We start from the raw sequence: 23,163 nt of genomic DNA on the forward strand, positions 1-23,163 counted from the left end.
CCCCACACCTGCAGAAGCTCTCTGCACCTCACAGTACACAATAGAGAAATGGGGAAAAGGAAGCAGAAGAGAAAGGGCAAAGCAAAGGTGACTATCCAAAGAGATGCCTGGTGGAAGATTTTTCATGCTTATCCCAGGGTGTATGTCCTTATCCCTGTGGGAATGAAGCATTGACCAGTTTGTGGATGCTAATGCAGGCATCAAAAAGACAAGCAATATCACCTCACATTTGTAACATTATCACCTCTGGGCCTCCTTCTGTCTGTGTCTAATTTTGGGGTACATGGTGAGTGTTGCTGAAACATCTCAGGTCCATAGGAAGCAGTTAGAAGGAAGAAGTTGCATTCTAAAAGTGCAAGATTCCTAGAGGATTTAATTTCTTTTCCTTCTCTTCTGCCATGAGCCCTTCAGGAGTAATGACAGGCTGAGGGACTTGAAAGCACAACTCAGTCCACTTCTCAGAAAGAGGAATGGACTCTGAGCTGGAGCTGCTTCTGGGACTCACATGCAGGAGGTCACAGGGAGACCCTGTCACCTACCATTGCTGTCAGCAGTGGGACCAGAGAGAAATCTTACTCAATCTCACTGGGCCAGTGCCCCAAGGCACCCAAACCTCTACACTCAGATCTGCTGCCATCCTGCTTCTGCCTTCAGCCAGCAAATCATCTCGTCCCACAGCTCCCTCTCTTCCCTCAAGATTCCCTTTGCAGCTGCATGGAGCAGCAGGCAAAGCAAGGAAACGGCACAGATGTGTTGAGCTCAGCTGCAGAGCAAGGCCAAGGAACGGCTGCTCTCAAATCTTGGTGCTCTCACTGCTCTGGAGTGGTTTCCCCAGTGCCCTGTGGCCCTCTGGGCTGTCGGGGCTCAGAGGCAACAGCAAGATTCCCTTCTGAGCTCCCTTAACGCTGAGGGGGAGACAGAGTGAGCGGGGCCTTTCTTACCAGTCACGGCTGCCCAGCAAGGCGAGCGCCTGCAGCAAGGACTGCTGTGGCTCAGGAGAGGCTGTGTCCTTGTGCCCGTGCCCACGGAGCAGCTCCTCTCGGCGCTGGGCACCAGGGCCCGTCTGCGAGGTCACTGTGAGGAGAGGGTCAGCCCTGAGCGCTGCAGCCCCGGGCAAGGCCCCGCCATGGAGCGGCTGCAGCCCCAGCTCCAGCCAGGGCTCCGGGGGCTGCAAATGGCTCTGGCTCACACAGCTCCCTGCTCTCGGGCTCCTGGGGCTCCTTGCTTTCTCCCAGCCCCCCAGCCGGGCGCAGCTCCGGGCTGAAGCTGCCAATTGCCCACGCAGCCATTGCCAGCTCCCCAGTGCCACAGGCAGCACAGCCAGCGGCAGGTTCCTGAGGCCGCAGAGCTCCCGCTGCTGCCGGACAGGGCCGAGCAGCGGCAATGGCCACCCCAGCAGGGAACCCCAGGGGCCTCTCTTGTCCCTGCACCCTGATTTCCCCCAGCCCTGAGGACTGAGGCACTCTGCAATCCCTGAGCAAAGACCTGCAGCTGCCTCGTGACAGCACCAAGCCAAGCCTGAACAGCCCAGCCCTGCTGGGCCCGGCTGAATCCCCATGGAGCAACTCCCAGGGAACAGCCTGAGCTGACCCTTCACCCCTGACAGCGCCTCTGCTCCCACGGGCTTCAAATATTCTGGACAGCAGGCAGCTGAGTGCACACACATTTTACCCTGCTCTTGGGAAAGAAGTAGTTTATGGATTCTGATCCTTCAAAGCATTTCCAATCTTCACTGCTTCTGAGGTACACACTGGTTGAATTTCAAAAGATGCTGAGGTGAAATTTATTGACTGTCAAATGGATGTGTTTTCACACACTGCAATGCCTAAGCATTCTCTGGTGGAAAAATGCAATTTCCAGTCACAGAGTTGATAAAAAAAAATCCAAATTCAAATTGAGGATAAAAATATTCAAATACAGATGCAAATTGTTGTCAGACGCACTCTCTTGATAATTAGTTGTCCTGGGTTTATCATAATTGAAAAGTTTGTTAAGGTAAAAAATGTACAAGCTATGAGAAAAATCAGATGAAAATGCATTTCTTATGAAAACCATTTGTCATCAAATGCACTGTCAATGAAAAATTTCATGTCATGCACTTAAAAGCACATTTTCTAATGTATAGATGTAAACATCTGAGCCATCTAAATTGATGAAGCATAAATGTTGCATAGAATCTAGATGAAGTATTCTAGACTCTGTAGGGATTTTGTGGTACCTTGCATGTTCCCAACAACAATGATGGTATGCAGGAAACATAACATCAAAAATATTCAGACGGGCGCTAATCTGGATGTCACTGATGTACCCCAGTGACTGACATCAGTGATGTCCCTGCAGAAGTGTGTAGACATACACATCTGGATTCAATAGGAATGTAGAGTCATGTCAGGCTAGTTCTGGTCAATTCTCAACATGGAAAGAGCATTACTAGAAAAGAGCATTCCAAGTAGCATTCCTAGCTCCCTTTTCCTTATCTCACCCTACTTGGGATCACAGCACAGGCAGGCTACCCACAAAGGAGAGACAAGAGCCACTAGGGACTGTCTGCTGTGCATTTCCTGCAGGCAGCAAACAGCCTGGGAGCACCAGGAAGCCCCTCCAGGCTGTCACCTGCTCCACACAGCTGCTGTATTTGGGTGCAGTGACACAGGAGGCACTGCTTGTTCCCTCTTGGCACTGCAGGCCCTGGCATGGCAGCAGCCAGGAGCCATTGGGCACTTCTGGGAGCAGCAGCACGATGGCACCAAGGCACTGACTGGCATGCAGAGACAGCCCTTGCTGGGGTAGCAGAAAAGCTGGCTGCAGAGCTGGGCAGCAGCACAGGCAGAGGGCCCAGATGGTGAGGGGCAACTGATTGTGGTGGTACTGGTAGGTGCCCAGTGAGCACAGCCTGGCACACTGCCCCACAGCTCCTCCCTGCAGTTACAGCTGCCTCCTGGCACCAGCACTGGACTTTGGACTATCAGGATGGGTGAAAGCCAGAGCATAGGCTTTTTCCTCTGCTTTATTCAGCTCAACTTTCCAATGAATATCAAAGAACCAGCTGCTGCAGTGCTACCAAGCTGGAGGAACTGCAAAGTAGATTTGCTGTTCATGCTCAGGACAGGCTATGGACTAAAGATCCCAGCTGTGCTGGCTGAGGCAGGAGGCAGTTTGTGCTCCTTGTGCAAGGGAAAACCCGTGTGGGAAAAAGCTGCCACGGAGCAGGCTTACCTGAGGAGTTGCATGGGACACTGCCTTCCTCATGGGTGATGGGCACACTGGGCAGTAAGGGCAGCTTGTCCTGCTTCCTCAAGACCTTCTTCAAGGCACTACCAGGCTGTTTGGTCTGTGTGCTGGAAGCTGTGCCATTGATAGGTGGGAGGCAAAAGCCTGCAGGGACCAAAGAGGATCTTGTAAGTGGAGAGTGCTGGACAGGGTAACGATGGAAAGAGCCAGAAAACCTGCTGGAGCTGGGTAAAATCTCTTTGATGTGCCAAAGAACTTCCAAGTAGAACACTGGCACACTAACATGGGACAAGGATCACAGAATCACAGAATCCTAGAAGAGTTTGGTTTGGAAAGCCCCTTGAACCACAATCCAGTCCAATCCATGGGAGCAGGAACATTTATATCAGGATTAGGTTGCTCAGAGCCCCATGTAAACTGGCCTTGAACATCTTCAAGGATGGAGCAACAACAGCTTCTCTGGGCATACCCTTCCAGCATTTCATCACCTTCACTACACAAAAATTCTCCCTAATATCTAATCTAAATCTACCCTCTTCAAGCTTAAAACCGAATTGCAGTGATGCTTCCCCTAAGAAACAAGGAAAACCCAGAGTTGCTTTGCTTTTGTTTGCCTGTTTCAGAGGCTGGCTGGGGAAGTTCCCAAAGGAAAGTGCAGCTACCCCTGCGTGATGCCCTGGGGCTGAGTGCTGTCCCCCAGGTCCCTGCTGCCCCCTCGGGCAGCGCACCCAGCACTGCAGCCAGAGCCCCCAGCCGGGATTCCCTCGGGAACGCTGCTGGCTCCTGGCTACAGCAGCAGCACTGCCTCGGGGCTCCAGCACAGCTCTGCAGCGCCAGCTCCTCGGCAGGGAGCGGGGGGGGGGGGGAGAAGGATCCCTGCTGTTGCCATCAGGAGGAGCTGAATTTACTTTCTTCCATGTTGCACATTGGTTGAAAAGTATTATTTTGGACTCACCTTGCCTGGAAGCTGCTCTCCAGGAGGGAGTCTGAAGCCCCACAAAAAATGGCACCACGTGCTATGATCAAAACAAACTTTGCTCTCCCTATTAGATATCCCCATTATTCTGCAAGCCTGTACTTGTAGGGAATGAAGTGGTCATCCACAAATTCCACTTTTTGCTCTGCTTCACATTTTGATGGGTTTATTCCCTGCCTTCTTTCCTGCACAGACACCCATGCCCAACAAAAACATGATCTGTCTGAAAATATTTCTGATCATGGGTAGTACTGACAATTGAAAATTTTCTTAATGGATACAGCAGAGTGCAGGTCATTCTGAAATACCTTCCATTAGAGCTGTGAGAACTAAGAGAACTAGTACATGGCTTCACAGAGGATAAAATCATTTGGCAGCCAAGGAATAGGAGTGGAAGAACTTTCTCAAAGAAGGACTATATTTCCCCTGTAGAATGGTCAGGACAAAAACACATCAGGAAAGGATTAACGATTTAGCTAATTTCTAGTACAAAATTAGTCCAGCAAAAATGTCACCTTACTTTGTGAGCTATATTTCTCCCTAAATGTATTAAGTATTCCAACTGTATATCAGCAATTAAGGAGTCATTCCAAAGGGGCTCTACCCAGGATTTGACAGAACTAACCCTAAACAAAGGAACCAGAGGATCTGATCCCTTTTGCTGCAACAGCAAAATTATTTTTTCAAGTCTCACCACTCCTATCATGACATGCCCAGAAATGGCAAAGGAGCAACAGACTTGGATTGAGGCTTTCAACTGGAAGCCATTGGCTGACACAGATGCACCAGAGACCACATTTTGTCTGGAACAATTCTTCTTTTCAGGGATCAGGCAGGGCAGGGACAGGGGACAAGGCAGAAAGCATCTCCTGCCCCAGCCTCAGCCTGCAACACTGACACAGGCAGAGAGATTTGGGCAAGAGATTTGTCATTGTGAACCTGCCATAGGTGGCTTTGGGCTTGTGCTGTCAGAGCATGACAAACTCAGACCCTGCATAGGCTACATCCATTTGGAAGTCTCCCTCTCCTTAACAGGAAAATTCACATGGACTTTATGTCAGAGGAGGATTGCCAATTTCTCCCAGTTCAAAACGAGGAAATGTCCATGAATCTCCTTCAGATCTTAAAGGGTTCATTTCAGAAACTGCCCCAAAGAAAGGATTTCTCCTTCAAGTGCAGGAGGGAGGAGTGCGAATATTTCTCATTTCATGCAAAATGCCTTCTTTTTCACTCCTAATTTTAACACTACAAACTGAGCAGGGAGATAAAAGGCATGTGCAGGATGGAGAGGAATGTTTCCTTTTCCTGCACTGCATTTCCAGGGCCCCAAGGTACCACTCCAGCTCCTGCCACCTAACACTTCACATTGGAGGAATTTTCACAGCATCAACAGAGCTCACTCCAAGTGACTCTGGGACAGTCCATTGAGCCCATCAGGGAATTGAAACAATTGAGAAGAAATTTTGAAAAGAATGGCTCTTAACCAAGCTTTCAAAATGCCATCTCTGCATCAAGATTCCAAGGAGCATTTTGGGACACACATGCCCTGTACATACCTGCATGTTCAGGGCTCTTCCCTTGGCTTCTGCTGCTGGATCGTGGCCTTGAGAAAATGGAGAACAAAAGAACATATGAGGAGGCAGAAGGACAAGGGAGGGAAGAGGTGTAATGTAAAAGGAGTCAATCCTTCATTGCATGGTCACTCTGATGGAGGAGAAAATGCAACACATAAACCCAAGAAGATGCAAAGCTGATGAATTGTCCCTAAGCTTTCAGTTGCTGCAGTCAGGCAGAGCTGGCCAAGCTCCATCTGAAACACAGCAGTCATTCCTCAACTTGCATCATAACTGCCCAACTCTGCTGTCTCTCCTTTGGGAGCCAAGGGGCTCCTACAACCTCTCTGAAGCAGCAAGAGCTGCTAAGCTGAGACACGAGTCTGTGTGGAGGGCAGCTGCTTTGGTGCTGCTGCCAAAGCTTGACTCTGCCTGCTCGTGCCTTACGCTGGTGCCAGTCTCGTGCTACATGTGCCCAGAGCAGTGCAGTGTCCTGAGAAGGATATTCCATCACCTTCTTCTTTCCAGAAGAAAAAGGCTTTTTCCAACTAAGCTGCTAGGGAAGGATATTCAGAATGCACTTTAAAAGCCTTTCAGAAACATTTCAATTGCCGTGATGCTTCTCTTAGTCCTTCTTTATTGGAATTACTCAGATAAGCTTGACAGCTACATTTTCTCACACTTATCCAAGCCTATATGTATCCATCTGGGATAGTCATAGAAGTTATCTCCAGCACATTGCCCTCTTTCATTTTAAGCCCAGACCTAAATAATAAAAATGGGAGTATACATCTATACCCCAAAATTTATCTGGGATCTCATTTCACAGTGGAGGCCAAGAAACAGAAAAGTTACTCCTGATGTTTACAGACGCAGCATTGGAATTTGCAGGCACCTCTCCATATTATTTTGGATGCTGAACGTGACAAGGATGACAGAATTCAAAGATCCACAGGTTGCAGAGCCATGCAATACAGTTCTCACAAACATTCCAGAGGGAATCAACAGCCAAGCCCATCAGAGGACTCGTCTTGAGGTGCTTCTAAGCCCTGCCTCTTCTTCCCCACCACCACCTCTGCTCTTGGGGCATATGGTGTGGGGTTTGACATGGAGCAGGATCATTAGAGATGGGCAAAATGAGGAATACTCAGAGCTTTGCCTGAATGCATGGGAGAGCTGACTGTGCAAAAGAACCTCACGAGATGAAAAGAGCGAGCAGAACAGCACAGGGAGCAGCAGACAGCTTGGCTTACCTCATCTCCTGGGACTCTTGGACATCCAGCTTCAGAGAGCTGTGCAGAGAGCCTGCAGCACTGCCAACAACAGGACTGACTGCCTTGCGTATAGGGGGGATCAGAGGGAGTCCCATTGACCCCTTCTTCATATCCCCTTCCGTGGCATACAGCAAGGAAGCCTGGAAAGAGAGGAACACAGTGCTCAGATCAAGCATCCAGCCTTGCCCCCATTCATGGGTCAAGACATTAAGATATGCCCTGACAGGAAAAGTCAAACTGATGAAGCAGATTGGCCAACGATGGAGAAAGGTGGCCTAGGAAAGGGAACTGGTGAGGGAGAGATCCTGTCACACATTTGCCACCTCTCTCCTTGTGCTCACTTCTCTGCAAGTGTGGCTACATTCCCAGCTGGAACTTACATCTTTGGCACCAACATGTTGTGGGGTGCTACTGCCTCCACTGGCCTTAGGGATGGTATGGGAATGGGTTTAGATCAGCAGTCTCTCTTTAGGTACCCAACAGCCAGTGCTGATCTCCAGCCAAGTCCCCACAAACCCACTCTGCAGGATGCCAAAACCGGCTTTTCTCAAGCCCCTCATTTCTTCTGCTGCTGCCCTTTCCTCTTACAGTTCCCCAGCAGCCTTTGAGCCCAGGAACTGCTGAGCTCTTGGGATGCTTGGTGCTCTCCAGCACAGACACATCCATCATCTCAGGCTCACTGGCATTTAGGAAGTTCAGCAGAGCTCCCTGCCCTGCTGCTCTCTGCAAGGTCTCTGCCTGCCCAAGTTTCTCCAGGGTTCCCATACCATGGCATCAAAGGGGGTGTAGGCAGCTGGGGCAGATGCACACCATTCCTTAAGTGTCCCATCATTTCTGGCACAGCTCTAGAGCCAAATCAAGACCTGTCTGAACTCTAGGGAACGGATCAGCCTCTGTCAAGGATACATTGGGCCCTTTATCAGCAAGGCTGAAATGAAGAACACAAGCCTTTCATTGGACATTTTGTCTACCAAAGATGTTGTTCACCTGTGCCTCCTGCACCCCAAGGCAAACCCAAAACAACTGCAGGTGCTGGTCCTGCTGCAAAGGCAATCGTGTGGCTGGGCTCTGGGCTGCTCTCAACTTACCCACCTCTCAACCCTCCCCTCTGGACAAAGCCATGCCAGAGCACACAGCTGCCCACAAGCTGATGAACTCTAGAAACAGCATCAGAGACAGCTGTGCAGAAAGCCATGGCTGCACAAGTCAAAAGCTGAGACAACCTGGAACTGACATTGCAGGACTGCCTGTTCCAGCAAACACCTTTTCCTCCATCCAAACAAGACACAGCTGACAGAAAACACCACCAAGACATAGACATGGTTCACAGATATCCATAGGTTACTGAAGGTACAAGGATTGCTTAGCTCGAGTTTACATCTTTAGATGCTCTGACTTCTTGTTGGGTTTTTCTCAGCTCCAAGACAGAGGAGGAAGCACAACAGAGCCCAGAAATGATTCAAAGATCTCTCCTGTTATTGACACACGCTGAGGACATGAAGTCTGCGCTACACAGCCATTGCAAAGAGAGCCTGAAGCACAGTGTCCAGCTGAGCTCATCCTGTGCTCAGCTGCTTCCTTTGCTCTACACCACAGGGAAATGGTCTCAGAGCTCTGCCTACAACACATAATATGAAAATTTGTCAGAGTGGGCTTAGCTTGGTCTCCTTACCTTACACATTTGTCTCTCCAAACACAGCTCCTGCTTGTCTCTACTACCATCCACACTGGTGTAATTTTTCCCATTCTCTTGCTCCACACTGGAGGTTTTAATTGTGTCAGAAGCAAGAGAGGTCTTCTGGATGGGAGGCAGTGGTTTAGATGGAAGAAGCATGCAGGGAGATGGCTGCACTGACTTGGAAAATATGAACCTAGTCAGGCCTGCAATGTGGAGACAAAAAATAGAACAGAATCTGCAATGCAAACCTAAAGCATCTGGAGCACTATATTTCATTGTACAGACTTGCTGGAAATTTCTAAATGGCTGCACAGGGAAACATGCCCCTGCCAGCAGCCCCTTGAGGCAGGCCAGAGGCACACTCTGAGCCACTGGCACAGAGCTCCCAGGGGAACAGCCTGGCCTCTGGGCTGCCCTGGGACAGCAGGGAGCCCAAAGCCCTGTGCCTTCCAGCAATGGCTCAGCTGCACATGCAGCCTCCTGCTCCTCTCCCTGCCCCACAGCTGAGCAGCCCTAGAGCTGCACGGGGCACTGGGAGCAGCACAGCTGATGGCAGGAGCCACCTGCAGGGCAGAACTGTTCCCTGGCCATGTGCACAGGCTCTCCAGGCTGGCACAAGACCCTTCCTCCTGCCAGAGAGCAGCCCAGCTCCCACCTTACCTGTGTGTGAGGCTGAGCCCTGCCCACAAGGGAACAGGTGAGTTAGGTGAACTCCCACCTTTACAATCTATATCTAATGGATGAGGCATCAAAGGGGTTTTTTAAATTAATCAGAAGATTGCTTTGTTATTGTTTTTGGAAGTTACCATCATTATAACTACTGTGGACTGATTCCAAGAGGAAAGCCAGGAGAGAGCTTCTACTGCCTGGCTTATGTTTTCCTCATTCTCCCCACCCCCTCCACTTCCCCCCCACTACTCTGGGATCCCTTTCCTTCCAAACAGATGGCAACCCACAGTGGTCTCCAAAATTTGACAATTACACCTGGGAAATAATTGCTTTCCAAATCTAGATTTCATGGCACTTGTTTCTGTAACTCTCAATCAGTTCTTGGTTTCCTTTAGCTGGTTGCTTTGATTTCCCTTTACAGCAAAGGAAGTGCAGGCCCATGAACGATGGCACCCCACATTAGAGGAAAAGGAGCTTTGCACTCCCCATTACATGTCCCCACTATTCAGGAACCCCATATCTATAGGGGAAGAATCGGCTTTTGAACGTGTTCCCTGCTTTCTTTACTACAGGGACACCCAAACCCAACATAAACATGACCAGCATCCAAATGTTTCTGATCACTGAAGTTTAAAAGTAATTCAAAAATTTCTTGGTGGAAAGGGCATCTGGGCAGATAATAAAAAGAAGACCTTTTGTAAATCTGTATTTCTTTATCCCTGTGGAAGGAGCAGGTCTTTTATAAAAGCGCAAATGGTAAAGGTTTAATGATTTAGCTCATTTCTATACAGAATTGATCCAACAAAAATGTCAACTTAATTAGCGAACAATGCTTCTCATTAATTGCATTAACTATTCCAACTGCATTACAGCAATTAAGGAGTCATTCCAACGGGGCTCTACCCAGGATTTGACAGAACTAACCCTAAACAAAGGAACCAGAGGATCTGATCCCTTTTGCTGCAACAGCAAAATTATTTTTTCAAGTCTCACCACTCCTATCATGACATGCCCAGAAATGGCAAAGGAGCAACAGACTTGGATTGAGGCTTTCAACTGGAAGCCATTGGCTGACACAGATGCACCAGAGACCACATTTTGTCTGGCACAATTCTACTTGTCAGGGATCAGGCAGGGCAGGGACAGGGGACAAGGCAGAAAGCATCTCCTGCCCCAGCCTCAGCCTGCAACACTGACACAGGCAGAGAGAGTCGGGCAAGAGATTTGTCATTGTGAACCTGCCATAGGTGGCTTTGGGCTTGTGCTGTCAGAGCATGACAAACTCAGACCCTGCATAGGCTGCATCCATTTGGAAGTCTCCCTCTCCTTAACAGGAAAATTCACATGGACTTTATGTCAGAGGAGGATTGCCTATTTCTCCCAGTTCAAAATGAGGAAATGTCCTTCAAATATCAAAGGGTTCATTTCAGAAACTGCCCCAAAGAAAGGATTTCTCCTTCAAGTGCAGGAGGGAAGAGTGGTAGTATTTCTCATTTCATGCTAAATGCCTTACTTTTCACTGCTAATTGTAACACTAGAAAGGCAGCAGGGAGATAAAAGGAATGTGCTGGATGGAGAGGAATGTTTCCTTTTCCTGCACTGCATTTCCAGGGCCCCAAGGTACCACTCCAGCTCCTGCCACCTAACACTTCACATTGGAGGAATTTTCACAGCATCAACAGAGCTCACTCCAAGTGACTCTGGGACAGTCCATTGAGCCCGTCAGGGAATTGAAACAAATGAGAAGAAATTTTGAAAAGAATGGCTCTTAACCAAGCTTTCAAAATGCTATCTCTGCATCAAGATTCCAATGAGCATTTTGGGACACACATGCCCTGTACATACCTGCATGTTCAGGGCTCTTCTCTTGGCTTCTGCTGCTGGATCTTGGCCTTGAGAAAATGGAGAACAAAAGAACATATGAGGAGGCAGAAGGACAAGGGAGGGAAGAGGTGTAATGTAAAAGGAGTCAATCCTTCATTGCATGGTCACTCTGATGGAGAAGAAAATGCAACACATAAACCCAAGAAGATGCAAAGCTGATGAATTGTCCCTAAGCTTTCAGTTGCTGCAGTCAGGCAGAGCTGGCCAAGCTCCATCTGAAACACAGCAGTCATTCCTCAACTTGCATCATAACTGCCCAACTCTGCTGTCTCTCCTTTGGGAGCCAAGGGGCTCCTACAGCCTCTCTGAAGCAGCAAGAGCTGCTAAGCTGAGACACGAGTCTGTGTGGAGGGCAGCTGCTTTGGTGCTGCTGCCAAAGCTTGACTCTGCCTGCTCGTGCCTTACACTGGTGCCAGTCTCGTGCTACATGTGCCCAGAGCAGTGCAGTGTCCTGAGAAGGATATTCCATCTCCTTGCTCTTTCCAGAAGAAAAAGGCTTTTTACAGCTTAGCTGCTGGGCAAGGACCTTCAGACTGCATTTAAAAGCCTTTCAGAAGGATTTCAATTGCAGTGATGCTTCTGTCAGTCCTTCTTTATTGTAATGACTCAGATAAGCTTGACAGCTACATTTTCTCACACATATCCAAGCCAATATCTTTCCATCAAGTACAGTCAAATAAATATTCTCTCGCACCTTGCCCTCTTCGATGTGAAGCTCAGACCTAAATATTAAATATGGGAGTATACTTCTATGCCCCAAAATTTTATCTGGGCCTCATTTCACAGTGCAGGCCAAGAAACAGACAAGATACTCCTGATGTCTTGAGATGCTCCACTGGAATTTGCAGGCACCTCTCCAGCAGCCAGTATTTGCCCAAACATATTAGTTTGGATGCTGAAGGTGACAGTCAAGGATGACAGGATTCAAAGATCTGCAGGATGCAGAGCCATGCAATACAGTTCCCAAATGACACCACAAACATTCCAGAGGGACTCAACAGCCAAGCCCATCAGAGGACTCATCTTGAGGTGCTTCTTAGCCCTGCATCATCTTCCCCACCACCACCTCTGCTCTTGGGGCATATGGTGTGGGGTTTGACATGGAGCAGGATCATTAGAGATGGGCAAAATGAGGAATACTCAGAGCTTTGCCTGAATGCATGGGAGAGCTGACTGTGCAAAAGAACCTCACGAGATGAGAAGAGCGAGCAGAACAGTACAAGGAGCAGCAGACAGCTTGGCTTACCTCATCTCCTGGGACTCTTGGACATCCAGCTTCAGAGAGCTGTGCAGAGAGCCTGCAGCACTGCCAACCACAGGACTGACTGCCTTGTGTATAGGGGGGATCAGAGGGAGTCCCAATGACCTCTTCTTCATATCCCCTTCCATGGCATACAGCAAGGAAGCCTGGAAAGAGAGGAATACAGTGCTCAGATCAAGCATCCAGCCTTCAGCCCAGAAGCTGCTGAACTCTTGGGATGCTTGGTGCTCTCCAGCACAGACACATCCATCATCTCAGGCTCACTGGCATTTAGGAAGTTCAGCAGAGCTCCCTGCCCTGCTGCTCTCTGCAAGGTCTCTGCCTGCCCAAGTTTCTCCAGGGCTCCCATGCGATGGCAACAAAGGGGGTGTAGGCAGCTGGGGCAGATGCACACCATTCCTTAAGTGTCCAATCATTTCTGGCACAGCTCTAGAGCCAAATCAGGACCTGTCTGAACTCTAGGGAACGGATCAGTCTCTGTCAAGCATACATTGGGCCCTTTGTCAGCAAGGCTGAAATGAAGAACACAAGCCTTTCATTGGACATTTTGTCTACCAAAGATGTTGTTCATTGCCTCCTCCTGCACCCCAAGGCAAATTCAAAACAACTGCAGGTGCTGGTCCTGCTGCAAAGGCAATCGTGTTGCTGGGCTCTGGGCTGCTCTCAACACACCCACCTCTCAACCCTCCCCTCTGGACAAAGCCATGCCAGAGCACACAGCTGCCCACAAGCTGATGAACTCTAGAAACAGCATCAGAGACAGCTGTGCAGAAGGCCATGGATGCACAAGTCAAAAGCTGAGACAACCTGGAACTGACATTGCAGGACTGCCTGTTCCAGCAAACACCTTTTCCTCCATCCAAACAAGACACAGCTGACAGAAAACACCACCAAGACATAGACATGGTTCACAGATAGCCATAGGTTACTGAAGGTACAATGATTGCTTGCCAAGAATTTTAGCTGCTCTGACTTCTTGTTGGTGTTTTCTCAGCTCCAAGACAGAGGAGGAAGCAGAACAGAGCCCAGAAATGATTCAAAGATCTGTCCTGCTATAGACACATGCTGAGGACATGAAGTTTGCCCTACACAGCCATTGGAAAGACAGCCTGAAGCACAGTGTCCAGCTGAGCTCATCATTGGCTCAGGTGCTTCTCTGGACTCACAGCACAGGAAAATCATCTCTGAGCTCCGCCTACTACACATAATATGAAAATCTACCATGCAGGACTTATCTTGTGTTCCTTACCTTGTGTGTTTTTCCCTCTGAATCCAGCTCCTGTTGTTTTGTGATGTTATCACAGCCAGTGCCATTTTTCCCATGGTCCTTGTCTCCTCTGCAGATCTTGCTTGGTTCAGCAGTAGGAGAGCTCTTCCTGATGGGAGGCAATGGCTTGGAGGGAAGGAGCACAGAGGGATTTGCCAGGAAAAACCTCTTGGCAAGTGGGTAGCCAGTCAGGTCTGCAAAATGGAAACAGAAGAGCAACAGAGGCTGCATTGAAAACATAAGGGAACTGAAGCTCCATATTCCATGGGACACATTTCCTGGAAATTTCTAAATGCCTGCACAGGGAAACATGCTCCTGCCAGCAGCCCCTTGAGGCAGGCCAGGGGCACACCCTGAGCCACTGGCACAGAGCTCCCAGGGGAACAGCCTGGCCTCTGGGCTGCCCTGGCACAGCAGGGATCCCAGAGCCCTGTGCCTTCCAGCAATGGCTCAGCTGCACATGCAGCCTCCTGCTCCTCTCCCTGCCCCACAGCTGAGCAGCCCTAGAGCTGCACGGGGCACTGGGAGCAGCACAGCTGATGGCAGGGGCCACCTGCAGGGCAGAACTGTTCCCTGGCCATGTGCACAGGCTCTCCAGGCTGGCACAAGACCCTTCCTCCTGCCAGAGAGCAGCCCAGCTCCCACCTTACCTGTGTGTGAGGCTGAGCCCTGCTCACAAGGGAACAGGTGAGTCAGGTGAACTCCCACCTTTACAATTAATCCATCTAATGAAAGAGGCATCCAAGGGTTTTTTTTTTTTTTTAATTATTCACAAGTTCACTTTTTTGGCTTTTCTCAGGAAATTACCATTTCTATAATTACTGTGGACTGATTCCAAGTGGAAAGCCAGGAGAGAGCTTCTACTGCCTGGCTTATGTTTTCCTCATTCTCCCCACCCCCTCCACTTCCCCCCCACTACTCTGGGATCCCTTTCCTTCCAAACAGATGGCAACCCACAGTGGTCTCCAAAATTTGACAATTACACCTGGGAAATAATTGCTTTCCAAATCTAGATTTCATGGTACTTGTTTCTGTAACTCTCACTCAGTTCTGGGTTTCACTTTGTTGGTTGCTGTGATTTCCCTTTACAGCAAAGGAAGTGCAGGCCCATGAACGATGGCACCCCACATTAGAGGAAAAGGAGCTTTGCACTCCCCATTACATGTCCCCACTATTCAGGGACTCCAAATCAATAGGGGACGAATCGGCTTTTGAACGTGTTCCCTGCTTTCTTTACTACAGGGACTCCCAAACCCAACATAAACATGACCAGCATCCAAATGTTTCTGATCACTGAAGTTTAAAAGCAATTCAAAATTTTCTTGGTGGAAAGGGCATCTGGGCAGATCATAAGAAGACCTTTTGTAAATCTGTATTTCTTTATCCTTGTGGAAGGAGCAGGTCTTTTATAAAAGCGCAAATGGTAAAGGTTTAATGATTTAGCTCATTTCTATACAGAATTGATCCAACAAAAATGTCATCTTAATTATTGACCAATATTTCTCCTAAACTGCATTAAGCATTCCAACTGTATATCAGCAATTAAGAAGTCATTCCAAAGGGGCTGTTCCCAGGATTTGACAGAACTAACCCTAAACAAAAGGACCAGGTGATCTGATCCCTTTTTCTGCAACAGCAAAATTATTTTCTCAAGTCTCATCTCTCCTACCATGACATGCCAAGAAATGGCAAAGGAGCAACAGACTTGGATTGAGGCTTTCAACTGGAAGCCATTGGCTGACACAGATGCACCAGAGACCACATTTTGTCTGGCACAATTCTACTTGTCAGGGACCAGGCAGGGCAGGGACAGGGGACAAGGCAGAAAGCATCTCCTGCCCCAGCCTCAGCCTGCAACACTGACACAGGCAGAGAGAGTCGGGCAAGAGATTTGTCATTGTGAACCTGCCATAGGTGGCTTTGGGCTTGTGCTGTCAGAGCATGACAAACTCAGACCCTGCATAGGCTACATCCATTTGGAAGTCTCCCTCTCCTTAACAGGAAATTTCACATGGACTTTGTGTCAGAGGAGGTTTCCCTATTTCTCCCAGTGCCAACCCAGGCAATGTACATGAATCTCCTTCAGATCTCAATGGGTTAATCTCAAAAACGGCCCCAAGGAAAGGCTTTCTCCTTCAAGGGCAGGAGGGATGATTGGGAATATTTCTCATTTCATGCTAAATGCCTTCTTTTTCACTCCCAATTGTAATACTAGACAGGCAGCAGGGAGATAAAAGGCATGTGCAGGATGGAATGTTTCCTTTTCCATGCACTGCATTTCCAGGGCCCCAAGGTACCACTCCAGCTCCTGCCACCTAACACTTCACATTGGAGGAATTTTAACAGCATCAACAGAGCTCACTCCAAGTGAGTCTGAGAGAGTCCTTTGAGCTCATCAAGGAATTGAAACAAATGAGAAGAGATTTTGAAAGAATGGTTTTTAATCAAGCTTTCAAAATGCCATCTCTGCATCAAGATTCCAAGGAGCATTTTGGGACACACATGCCCTGTACATACCTGCATGTTCAGGGCTCTTCTCTTGGCTTCTGCTGCTGGATCGTGGCCTTGAGTAAATGGAGGACAAAAGAACATATGAGGAGGCAGAAGGACAAGGGAGGGAAGAGGTGTAATGTAAAAGGAGTCAATCCTTCATTGCATGGTCACTCTGATGGAGGAGAAAATGCAACACATAAACCCAAGAAGATGCAAAGCTGATGAATTGTCCTTAAGCTTTCAGTTGCTGCAGTCAGGCAGAGCTGGCCAAGCTCCATCTGAAACACAGCAGTCATTCCTCAACTTGCATCATAACTGCCCAACTCTGCTGTCTCTCCTTTGGGAGCCAAGGGGCTCCTACAACCTCTCTGAAGCAGCAAGAGCTGCTAAGCTGAGACACGAGTCTGTGTGGAGGGCAGCTGCTTTGGTGCTGCTGCCAAAGCTTGACTCTGCCTGCTCGTGCCTTACACTGGTGCCAGTCTCGTGCTACATGTGCTCAGAGCAGTGCAGTGTCCTGAGAAGGATATTCCATCTCCTTTTTCTTTCCAGAAGAAAAAGGCTTTTTCCAACTCAGCTGCTAGGCAAGAACATTCAGACTGCATTTTAAAAGCCTTTCAGAAACATTTCAATATCATGATGCTTCCTCTATTCCTTCTTTATTGTAATTACTTAGATAATCTTGACAGCTAAATTTTCTCACACATATCCAAGCCAATATCTTTCCATCAAATACAGTTGTACAAGTCTCCTCTAGCACCTTGCCCTCTTTGATTTTAATCCCAGATCTAAATATTAAACTTGGGAGTATTTATGTGTACTCCAAAATTTATCTGGGATCTCATTTCACAGTGCAGGCCAGGAAACAGACAAGTTACTCCTGATGTTTACAGACGCAGCATTGGAATTTGCAGACACATCTCCAGCAGGCAGTGTTTGCCCAAATATATTATTTTTGATGCTGGAGGTGACAGCCAAGGATGACAGGATTCAAAGATCTGCAGGATGCAGAGCCATTCAATACAGTTCCCAAATGACACCACAAATATTCCAGAGGCACTCAACAGCCAAGGCCATCAGAGGACTCATCTTGAGGTGCTTCTTAGCCCTGCCTCTTCTTCCCCACCACCACCTCTGCTCTTGGGGCATATGGTGTGGGGTTTGACATGGAGCAGGATCATCAGACATGGGAAAAATGAGGAATACACAGAGCTTTGCCTGAATGCATGGGAGAGCTGACTGTGCAAAAGAACCTCACGAGATGAGAAGAGTGAGCAGAACAGCACAGGGAGCAGCAGACAGCTTGGCTTACCTCATCTCCTGGGACTCTTGGACATCCAGCTGCAGAGAGCTGTGCAGAGAGCCTGCAGCACTGCCAACAACAGGACTGACTGCCTTGCGTATAGGGGGGATCAGAGGGAGTCCCATTGACCCCTTCTTCATATCCCCTTCCGTGGCATACAGCAAGGAAGCCTGGAAAGAGAGGAACACAGTGCTCAGATCAAGCATCCAGCCTTGCCTCCATTCATGGGTCAAGACATTAAGATATGCCCTGACAGGAGAAGTCAAACTGATGAAGCAGATTAGCCTAGGATGGAGAAAGGTGGCCTAGGAAAGGGAACTGGTGAGGGAGAGATCCTGTCACACATTTGCCACCTCTCTCCTTGTGCTCACTTCTCTGCAAGTGTGGCTACATTCCCAGCAGGAGCCCACATATTGGGCATCAATATGTTTTGAGGTGTCTCCACTGGCCTTAGGGATGGTATGGGAATGGGTTTAGATCAGCAGTCTCTCTTTAGGTACCCAACAGCCAGTGCTGATCTCCAGCCAAGTCCCCACAAACCCATTCTGCAGGATGCCAAAACCGGCTTTTCTCAAGCCCCTCATTTCTTCTGCTGCTGCCCTTTCCTCTTACAGTTCCCCAGCAGCCTTTGAGCCCAGGAACTGCTGAGCTCTTGGGATGCTTGGTGCTCTCCAGCACAGACACATCCATCATCTCAGGCTCACTGACATTTAGGAAGTTCAGCAGAGCTCCCTGCCCTGCTGCTCTCTGCAAGGTCTCTGCCTGCCCAAGTTTCTCCAGGGTTCCCATGCCATGGCATCAAAGGGGGTGTAGGCAGCTGGGGCAGATGCACACCATTCCTTAAGTGTCCCATCATTTCTGGCACAGCTCTAGAGCCAAATCAGGACCTGTCTGAACTCTAGGGAATGGATCACTTTCTGTCAAAGATACATTGGGCCCTTTATCAGCAAGGCTGAAATGAAGAACACAAGCCTTTCATTGGACATTTTGTCTACCAAAGATGTTGTTCATCAGCCTCCTCCTGCACCCCAAGGCAAACCCAAAACAACTGCAGGTGCTGGTCCTGCTGCAAAGGCAATCGTGTTGCTGGGCTCTGGGCTGCTCTCAACTTACCCACCTCTCAACCCTCCCCTCTGGACAAAGCCATGCCAGAGCACACAGCTGCCCACAAGCTGATGAACTCTAGAAACAGCATCAGAGACAGCTGTGCAGAAGGCCATGGATGCACAAGTCAAAAGCTGAGACAACCTTGAACTGACATTGCAGGACTGCCTGTTCCAGCAAACACCTTTTCCTCCATCCAAACAAAACACAGCTGACAGAAAACACTACCAAGACATAGACATGGTTCACAGATATCCATTGGTTACTGAAGGCTGAAGAATTTTTTGCCCACAACTTTAGCTCCTCTGACTTTTTGTTCGTGTTTTTTTCCTGCTATTGACACCTTCTAAGGACATGAAGTCCTTTGTCCTACACAGCCATTGCAAAGACACCCTGAAGCATAGTGTGCAGCTGAGCTCATCCTTGCCTCAGCTGCTTCTCTGGGCTCCCCCAACAGGAAAATGGTCTTTGAGCTCTGCTTATAATACATAATATGAAAATCTACCTCCCAGTACTTATCTTGAGTTCCTTACCCTATATCCATTTCCCTCTGAATCCAGCTCCTGTTGTTTTGTGATGTTATCACAGCCAGTGCCATTTTTCCCATGGTCCTTGTCTCCTCTGCAGATCTTGCTTGGTTCAGCAGTAGGAGAGCTCTTCCTGATGGGAGGCAATGGCTTGGAGGGAAGGAGCACAGAGGGATTTGCCAGGAAAAACCTCTTGGCAAGTGGGTAGCCAGTCAGGTCTGCAAAATGGAAAAACAAGAATAACAGAGGCTGCAATGCAAACCTAAAGCATGTGAAGCTCCATATTCCATGAGACACATGCCCTGGCACAGCAGGGATCCCAGAGCCCTGTGTCTTCCAGCAATGGCTCAGCTGCACATGCAGCCTCCTGCTCCTCTCCCTGCCCCACAGCTGAGCAGCCCTACAGCTGCACGGGGCACTGGGAGCAGCACAGCTGATGGCAGGGGCCACCTGCAGGGCAGAACTGTTCCCTGGCCATGTGCACAGGCTCTCCAGGCTGGCACAAGACCCTTCCTCCTGCCAGAGAGCAGCCCAGCTCCCACCTTACCTGTGTGTGAGGCTGAGCCCTGCTCACAAGGGAACAGGTGAGTCAGGTGAACTCCCACCTTTTTCCCACCATCAACACATCTAATGGGTGAGCCACCAGAGAATTTTTTATCTTTTCAGAAAATTAATTTGGTTTTAGTTTTTCCTTTAATTAGCCTGTGCTTAATTTTTCTAGTCACTATTGAGTTAACAAGAGTGAAGTGAAATGTTGAATGATATATCGATAAGAGGATAACAAGGATTCCTTCTTGATGTTGCCCTTTTGTGAATACCAAGTAAAGACACACAGAGCTGTGACTGGCATTTCTGCAAACCAATGAGAGCTCTCAGCAAGCAGGCAGACCTTGCTGGTGTTTTTAGAGCACCGTAGTAGCACCCTCAGTATTGGACCCAATCACCAAGCAGAGGAAAACCAGGAAATTTATCTGTACAGAGACCAAACATTGATGGCAAACAAAGAAACAAGACCTACATCTCAAGACCATGTCCAGTTTGTGCTCATCTGTGGCCACAGTCCCTGTCCTGGTTGACACTATGAGTGATTTGGCTACTGTCCAAAAGGAGGAGGCAGAGTAAACTAATGACAGAATGTTGTGATGCCATGGGTGCCCTTGCAGGATCACCCGTAACTATCAGGGACCCACTCTGATACAGGCACAGCAGTGACCACCATGGACCAGGGCACTGAAATCTTGTGGGACACTTTTTTCCATTTGGCTCCGGCCTTTCAGCTCCTTTCTATCCTCACCTTTTCCTTCAGTGGTCTTTCCTTTTCCAATGAAATCCATGTTGGACCCCGTGCTTCTGTCTCACAGAAGTATCTGGGGGTGAATTTGGGAACTCTCGTGCAGTAGGCAGCGACAGGAGCCTGGTCCCCAGCCCTAGAACAAGGTGGGGTGACTCCAGTCGCCAGCAGTGGGCACAGACAGGCAGAGCCAGCCGCGTCTCCAGCCGCTGTGTCCGTGTCACCCACAACCTTCCCAGCCCCAGCGCGGGGCTGCCCCTTTGTGACGCGCTCGCCCCTGGTTCTCTCGTTTCCATGGCCACAGAACCCCCACCCCAACTCCATCCCTTTCCCTTCCCTTCCCAAGGGCAGCCAGCCCTGGGCCCGGCCCAGCCAGGCCTGAGGGTTTGACACTGTCCAGGAAGTTGATGCTTTCCAAGGCTACTTTTCAAGGCCTTCATTTCTGGAATTCCCACTCACTTCTGGATTAAAGCTTGTTGTTTGGGGATTCTGTTTATTTCTCTTTGCAACAAATAAAGTGCTGGGACTCAAACAATGGCACCAGGCATTTTACTTGGTAGTAAAAGAAGCTTTGCTCTCTCCAGTAGACGACCCCTGAAGTCAGCTGGCCAATATCTTTAGGGAACAAATTGACCATCCAAATGTTCACTTTTGCTCTGCTTTATTGTTCTAGTGGTTTATTCCCTGCTTTCCTTATTGCTGAGACACTGAAACCCAACATAAACATGATCTGCTACAGAACATTTCTGATCTTGGCAGCTTCTGACAATTCAGAATTTTCTTAAATTGGAAATGGCACAGGGCAGGTCACTCTGAAATACTCTCCAACAGAGCAGTTAAACTAATCATGTTTATTTGGCAGAACTGAGCCTGAGCCTAGGGACCAGTGTGTCTGATCCCTTTATTTGCATTCACAAAGTTATTTCTTCAAGTCTCATCTCTCCTATCTAGTCAAAGAAGCTTTGCACTCTGCATTAGATGCCCCTTGTATTCAGTTGGCCAATATGATCAGTGTAAATCCAGCATTGCAACAACAGCCTCAAAACAATTCTCATTTTGACTGTCCCTGAAAATTCAGAACCATACTCAGAGTGTTTCCCTGTTCCTAGGGAGAGGCTCCAAGGCTGGGCTGTCACTTGCATGGAATGAAGTAGAGCTGCTGCACTTGCCAGTGGCTCAGGGGTTGTTCCCACTGAACTCAGGCTGCTGCTACAGTAGCAACATCACTTCACATACTTATAACAAAGCCTTGGAATGGCATACAGGACTTGCCCCAAGAGCAAAATAAAAAAAGGGGGAGGAGGCAGGGGAGGTAGAATATTTCACTCTTTCTAATACAAGCATACATGCATTTAAGCAGGGACATTGGGCTAATCATACTGGGGACTGGTTTGTAAGCCTTGTCTCTAGCAATTTCCACCAGTCCGGAAAATGTTTTCAGGATGAAGGAGTAGGTAAGATTTTACAACACATCTGTGAGCAAGTCTGAGCCAGAACTCAAAGCACAAGACAAATATTCCCAAATTTTCCACCCATGCAGATAGGAAGCAGTAATGCAGATAAAACAAGTGTCATTGCAGCTAAATTGCCTGCATGTATCTCATGGTCCAACCTTTCTGTACAAAAGCACCTCAATTCAAACACACAGCTGAAGATCAAGGAATGGGAGTGTTTCAAGAGCATTTAAAGCCTGATTCCTTTTTCCTTCAAGGAAAGGTAGATGTTAAATTCCTTAAAAACACAAATGCAGGTCTATTTTGGAATGCATCCTTCAAAAAAAGGAATGAAGATTTAGAGCTGCAGAACTGTTTCCATTGGAAAACCCATTTAAGACCAGAGAATCCCCCTGATAACCTGAGACTGCTGACACTGCCAAGGCCACCACTAAAGCACATCCCAGGACAGGATGCTCTTGGCCTTCTTGGCCACCTGGGCACTCGCTGGCTCACGTTCAGCCACTGCCAACCAGCACCCCCAGGACCTTTTCTGCTGGGCGGCTTTCCATCCACTCTGCCCCCAGCCTGTAGCCTCCCATGGCTGTTGTGGCCAAAGTGCATGACGAGGCACTTCATTGTGTTGAACCTCATACAGGTGGCCTCAGCCCATGATCCAGCCTGCGCAGGTGTCTCTGCAGACACTTTCTACCCTCAGCAGTTCAACAATCCCACCCAGCATGGATGCCTCCGTTGCCAGGGAACTCGCTGACCTGTTTGGCATGGACACTTTTGTGCGGAACCCTGGCATTAGGAATGGAGGTCTGGGCTCGCGGCCGGCTCAGGGGGCCTTGGCCCAGGAGCCCCGGCAGAGGCAGCTGAGCAGCGCTGCCCCAGGGTCACTGCCAGCCAGGAGGACAAGGGGAAGGGCCAGCAGGGCTCAGCCTCACACAGAGGGAAGTTGGGAGCTGGGCTGCTGTCTGGTGGCCACCCATGTAAAGCTGTGAGCTCACCTCACTCACTTTGTCCCTTTTACCTGATCTATAACTTCTACTTACCTATCAACAACTCAGAAGAAGGCAAGGAAATCATCGAGTGTGGTGTGTTCAGTGCACACTCCGCAGCTTCATCTGACTCTACATCAGCAACCCTGCACGGCCGGCAAGGACAGGGACACGCTGGAGCAGGAGCCCAGCACGGACACCCAGGTGCTGCCCGGGCT

The 23,163-nt window shown here is 48.9% G+C and overlaps 2 protein-coding genes across 2 annotated transcripts in view; both read right to left on the bottom strand.

Annotated features, from left to right (window-relative positions):
- LOC306798739 (TOG array regulator of axonemal microtubules protein 2-like) overlaps positions 1–3,798 on the bottom strand; it is a 15,816-nt gene extending 12,018 nt beyond the window's left edge. The window contains exons 1-2 of the mRNA XM_079298939.1: positions 3,217–3,798; positions 942–1,074 (exon numbers count right to left, since the gene is read on the bottom strand). The gene's annotated coding sequence lies outside the window, so the exon portion shown is untranslated. The remainder of the gene's footprint in view (positions 1–941; positions 1,075–3,216) is intronic.
- LOC306798740 (uncharacterized protein) lies at positions 938–21,025 on the bottom strand (the record flags this gene model as incomplete). The annotated part of the gene is made up of 9 exons (XM_079298940.1): positions 20,512–21,025; positions 19,224–19,435; positions 17,596–17,756; positions 11,227–11,273; positions 8,707–8,915; positions 7,014–7,174; positions 5,764–5,810; positions 3,217–3,375; positions 938–1,074 (listed from the first exon to the last, which is right to left on the bottom strand). Exons 1-9 carry the CDS (start codon positions 20,549–20,551, stop codon positions 938–940), a joined length of 1,173 nt encoding a protein of 390 aa, XP_079155066.1. The 5' UTR covers positions 20,552–21,025.
- Between the last annotated feature and the right edge of the window lie 2,138 nt (positions 21,026–23,163).

This window comes from Erithacus rubecula (assembly GCF_903797595.1).
Source record: "Erithacus rubecula genome assembly, chromosome: 2".
NCBI lineage: Eukaryota > Metazoa > Chordata > Aves > Passeriformes > Muscicapidae > Erithacus > Erithacus rubecula.